Source organism: Rhagoletis pomonella, unplaced genomic scaffold (assembly GCF_013731165.1).
Source record: "Rhagoletis pomonella isolate Grant_MI unplaced genomic scaffold, Rhpom_1.0 Rhpom_scaffold_11008, whole genome shotgun sequence".
In the NCBI taxonomy this organism is placed as follows: Eukaryota; Metazoa; Arthropoda; class Insecta; order Diptera; family Tephritidae; genus Rhagoletis; species Rhagoletis pomonella.
The window spans coordinates 1-5359 of record NW_023469534.1 but is presented as its reverse complement, the minus strand read 5'-3'; the positions used below and the strand labels follow the sequence as shown (position 1 = coordinate 5359).

The following is a 5359-nucleotide window of genomic DNA, read 5'->3' as shown; positions in this document are numbered from 1 at the left end:
ATATTTTTTGCAAAATGTACAAGTTTGGTATCGTTTTATTATCGGCGATTCTCTTCGCTTTTGTCTTGGCTCGTCCTGCTGAGGAAAAATCGGCTGCGTCTCCTGCCATTACGACAACAACAACACCTGCAACAATAATCAGTCAAATCGATTTTGCCAATCCAGATGGCAGCTATAATAGCAGGTGTGTATGATTAAGTGAAAATGTTTTATTTTCTTCTGACTTAAAAAGGAAAAAAAAATATTTAAAAATGTTTGACCACCTTTTAAGACATCAAAGTTGCTTGCCGGCAGTCATGGGCGAGTGGTAAGGGTAGCATCAAAAAAACAAGGGTTTTCTTATAACTATAAATAGCCCCTCGGTAGGCAATGGCAAAACTAGGTGTACTTCTTGCCGTTCGGAGGCAGCCTAAAATGTAGATCTCTCCACTTTGTGTGACAACTTCAAGGCGCACACCACAAATCGGAGGAGAAGCTCGGCCAAGCAATATCAAATGTTTAAGCGCCAAGTTTAAATTTTATTTTTTAAATGCTTTAGTGGGGAAAAAACACTTTGACTCACAATAAATGGAAAGCCGTTTAGATCACTAGAATTGAGCAGTCGCAGCTTACTTTATTCTAAATATTAAACTTATTTTAAAAACAAAGTAGCAAGTATTCGCGGAACATGAATCAATTAAAGTATAATATTTTTTATCACTTTTTTTATTTTTTTAGGTCAAACTGTGGCTATTGATACAAAGTAAATGATTTAGGGTGAACATACATACATATGCGCCCCACGATCTGAAGGGGTTAAATAGAACACTATGAAAAATTTTAATTTTGGAAAAATTCAGTATGAAAAAGATTTTAGGATAAGGCAGGAGTTGGTGAAAAATTCACTTGAGCACGGAAGAAATGGTTTAATGGAAATTTAGTTCACATTAAAGAAATCAGTTTCAGATTTTTTAGAAATATTTATTAAAATAAGAACCACATTTCTAAAACAAAAGGGTAATGCCAAAATGAGGTAAACCAGGTGAATAATCTTTAGAAATTATAAAATTTTAGTTAAGTTCAAAAGTGCCATTTTAGCACTTTGTGCCAAATGAAAAAATTAAGTGCCATTTGAGGTAAAATAGAACCAAAAATAGCACTATTTGAGCCAAGTTGGCAGGCCTGCTAGTATGCCACACAGTGGTGAAGTAATCGTTGTGTCAAAAAAGCTGCTTATCCTTCAGGTCTTTAGCGATTTCAATGTCATTTCATTTTTCTTTTTATTAACATAATTACGATAAGATATAATACAAAATTTTATTTTATTCTTTTTTTGTTGATTCTTGAGGTGTGGCTCCTTTTTTGAATAGTCGCGAAAAAATCTAATAAAATTAATCCTTGTTAAAGGTTAACTTAAATTAATGATGGATCTAAAACCGTAGGCCTTCACTTTACATAATGTAAAAGATACATGTATACCTAAGTGGATTGCTGCTACACCACTCGTACAAAAAAAAACAACAACTTATTGATCGATAGAGTACTGCATTTATATATAACAAAAGCTTTTAATTTTAATGAAATTTGGAATATTTTTTACGCATATTCAAAAAAACGCGCAGCACCTCTTAAAAGTGAAATTAATAAATAATATTGAAAAAATGATTTTTTTTCCGACTGTATGCCTCAGCGCCAATCAGCTAATTTAAGCACAGTGTATTTTTTTTAAGAGCTACTAGTTAAGGTGATTTATTATAGCTGGCATTTACACCTTTCGTTTCATTTTTCGTGCTGAATAATATCATCAGCTAAATTTCAGGTATTCTGACTTAGATTTATCAATTTCAACGCATAAACTAAAAAAAATACATTTTATTAATTACAATGACACCTGATTTTAAATAAATTACATTTCAATACGGATAAATATGTACGTCAACGATTTACAGAACATATTAATTACTCGTATTGTTAACGGATCAATTGAACATGTATATAATATTATAAATATACGAATTGTATTTCTTAGTAACTTAGTACTATTTATAAATGTGACTCACACATCCAGATTAGGTCTTAAAATTAGATAAGTAAATAACATAACATTAAATGTACTAGCCTTACCTGCTGTTTAGTAATGATTTTTTTTGAGCAGGTAAATCCAAATGAAGAAATTTGTTAATAGATCTTGACATTCGTTTATTATTTTTGGGTCATTCCATGTAAAAGAGGAAAACGATATAAATAATATTTTAATGCATACGGATGAATAGATTCTGCAAAATTCCTTTAAAAATTTTATCCTTGAATATCCTTAAATTTTTTTTCCGTTTTGAGGACTAATATATGATCGAACACAACCTCGAATTTTGCCCTTCTAACTGTATTAGCTTAAAAAACTAAAATTGATTATAAGCGAATTTTTAATGCACATTCGTTCTTGTGAACCACAAGACTTACATTTTTTAAATTCTACAGAATTTTCTTTTTCATGGGGTACTCATATTAATATTCTACATTGCACTGCATTTTTTTTATAATATTTTGAATGAATCGTATTTTTGAAATTTTGAATTCCTTTAAAAAATTCCGGACCTCAGAGATAAAAGCTAAAAACGCAGTTTCTTTATATCTGGCCCATAGTTTCGTAAGTATTGCTTAGTGGGTTTTGATTTTTTTGTTTTTTGTCGCACGGTGCGGAGAATTTTTTTATTGATGGTAGATTTTTTTTTTGTTTTTTTTTTAATACTGTAAAAATTATTTACTTATAGTACATGTATCAGTTTGAACAGATTTTTGCTTCTTCAAAAAATTTCAAATTTGTCAAATAGGTGAAGTTATTCGGATTTACAGGATTTAGTCAGTACGCTCACGAAATTGAAAATAAAATTTTTTCTTTTAAAATGCCCGTAGCCAAGGCACATTAAACAGGTAGTATCAGTAGAGCAAAAACAACATTTGCGTGTATTTTGTTGTTGCTTCTGGTATCGAAAGTGTCAAAAACTGTTCTGAATTTTTTCTTCTAAATCAAAGCGTGCCATGTGAAATACAAAAAATTATAAAAAATAAAAAATTGCAATTGGAAAAAATAAAAATTGATGCAACTTTCTTTCCTAGTAAATTTGTTTGCTTCTCGAAGCATTGATCCATCCTTTTCAAGGGCCAGTAATCAGCGGTTGTGCTGCTGAGTTGGGCGAACGTTCCAAAAGCTGCTATTCAATCGCTTATTTTGTATGGAAAAAGGTTTCACATGCAAATGGATTTTAACAATTCAGAATTTTTGTGAGAAAAAATTAAAAATATTTGACATTTTCGAGACCAAATAATTTGAAAATAAATCAAATCAGCTGCTCTACTGATACTACCTGTTCAATGTACCTTGCCCGTAGCTTTATATCTTCAAGAAAATTTACAGAAAAGGCAAGGTACATTGATAAGCAACACAAATAATGAAAAATATTCCTTGTGATGTTTCTTGAGAGCTGGATTCCTAGCTTTAGGAGCAGATTAGTTGATATTGTTATAATTTCTTTAAAAAAAACAAACTTTACAATATTATTTCAAGCTATTTAAATAGATGACCTTAGAGCCATCTCTTCTTTTTACTTAATTTTTGTATCCCAAGACAATCTTATTTACATATACATATGTACTACATACTTTCTTCTCTGTCCTCAGTTACGAAACATCCAATGGCATCAAGGTTGAAAACGCTGGTTACTTGAAGAGAATTCTTGTGCCAAAACAGGAATCCACCGATGGTCAAGTGATTGATGAGCACGAAGAGTTGGTGTTAGTGCAGACAGGCTTATACTCCTACCCGGATCCGGAAGGAAACCTCATCACCCTGCGCTACGTGGCCGATGAGAATGGCTTCCAGCCAGAAGGTGAACACTTGCCATTACCGCCTGCATAAAACCAGGAAGTATCTGCATAAAAAACTTAAATGAATGAGTTCATTATTTGCTGCAAAATATAAGTAAATAAAAAGCTCAAAGAAAAGAGAAATGAAAAACCGATTAAGTTGTAAGCGCTAAGTATTACATTTAACTAAGTTAATAAGTTGCGAAATGGTTAATAAACCATAAGTCAATAGTTGTATAAATTTAAGTAATTAAAAAACGACAATACTGCCATTTAATGATAAATAAAAATAAATGAAAACAAAATAATACATGAGCGTGTGTTGCACTGTGAACTTTAATTATGAATATGTCTCACTTGGCAGAGCAATATGTAAATAAACTTGGATCAAGAACGATCAACTTTATGTAATTTACAAATGTCCAAATTAGCAAACATACTTACATACATATGTGCATACATATCGTTTGTAAAATTTTATATTATTAACAAATATGTAGAGTTTATAAAATAATATTTTAAATAGCATTTAACTCGAATGTATAAATAGTTGTATAAAATGACTAATAATAAAATATAAAATATACTTGAAGCAAACAGCATATTATTTAATCCAGTCAATTTTATTTTAACCCTCGAAGGCAGCCTACACGCCTGCTGCGACCTTCAACACTGACTCATTTCTTCGGAATCAGATTTTGAACAGCGATTAAGTAAATTGCCATTATCGCATATCATCTCCACAAATTGCCCTTGTACTCACTTTTCGTACAGTTTTCATGAACAACGGCGTGGAATTTAATATTAATTTAATAAAGTAGCCACAATGATAAATGTAGGTATGTATGTACGCACATACAAATATGCATAAGCAAATATTTACCCGCCTATCTTCATCAGCCGAGTCGTTGGCATGCCAGTGACAAAATGCGATACGCACTTTTCCAAATTACCACAAATAACTCGCGTGCTTGCGTTTTTTTTTTTATATAGTTTGTTTGTTTTTTTTTTTTTTGGTACTCGAATTACCACCACCTAAAGGCCAAAGCTCGTCGACTTACCAGTGTGCACGCACATCAATACGCCTTTTGACAATGATCGCGCCACTTAGTAAATTCAATTAACTGCGATCATAAGGCCTATGCAAATATGCATGTGCATTAGGGTGTATCACCAAAAAAAAAATGTGGCGGAATTTCAACGTACATATAAAATGTGTTAAATTTTATGACTTCCGCTAAAATAAATAGTTCGAAAAAATATTAAAATTTAGCTCACGATTTGAAAATGCCACTAAAAATATCATTGTTTTGATGCCGCTGTAAAATTTTTTATACATTTTTATCCAAACCTTATAAGCTTAAACTGTTCCAACATATAAGTGATTTTTAGAAAAATAATAATTTAAAACTAATTTTATTCATAAAATCGAATACCGAAATATTTTGGTGGCTGTCTTAAACTATTAAAACTTGTATAATTCCGATGGAAAAACCTTACCTACCGATTTTGTTTC

At 31.2% G+C, this 5359-nt stretch overlaps 1 protein-coding gene across 1 annotated transcript; it reads left to right on the top strand.

The window, feature by feature from the left end:
* Positions 1-6: 6 nt before the first annotated feature.
* Positions 7-4424, top strand: LOC118756588 (endocuticle structural glycoprotein SgAbd-4-like). Its single transcript, XM_036491341.1, has 2 exons — positions 7-184; positions 3658-4424. The coding sequence occupies exons 1-2, from the start codon at positions 15-17 to the stop codon at positions 3893-3895; spliced, it is 408 nt and encodes a 135-aa protein (XP_036347234.1). The 5' UTR covers positions 7-14; the 3' UTR covers positions 3896-4424.
* Positions 4425-5359: the final 935 nt, after the last annotated feature.

Bases quoted from the DNA above. Each gene is read 5' to 3' on its own strand.
- LOC118756588 (XM_036491341.1), top strand. From the start codon at position 15: ATGTACAAGTTTGGTATCGTTTTATTATCGGCGATTCTCTTCGCTTTT. The intron at 185-3,657 runs GTGTGTATGATT...CTCTGTCCTCAG, and splicing joins GATGGCAGCTATAATAGCAG to TTACGAAACATCCAATGGCA.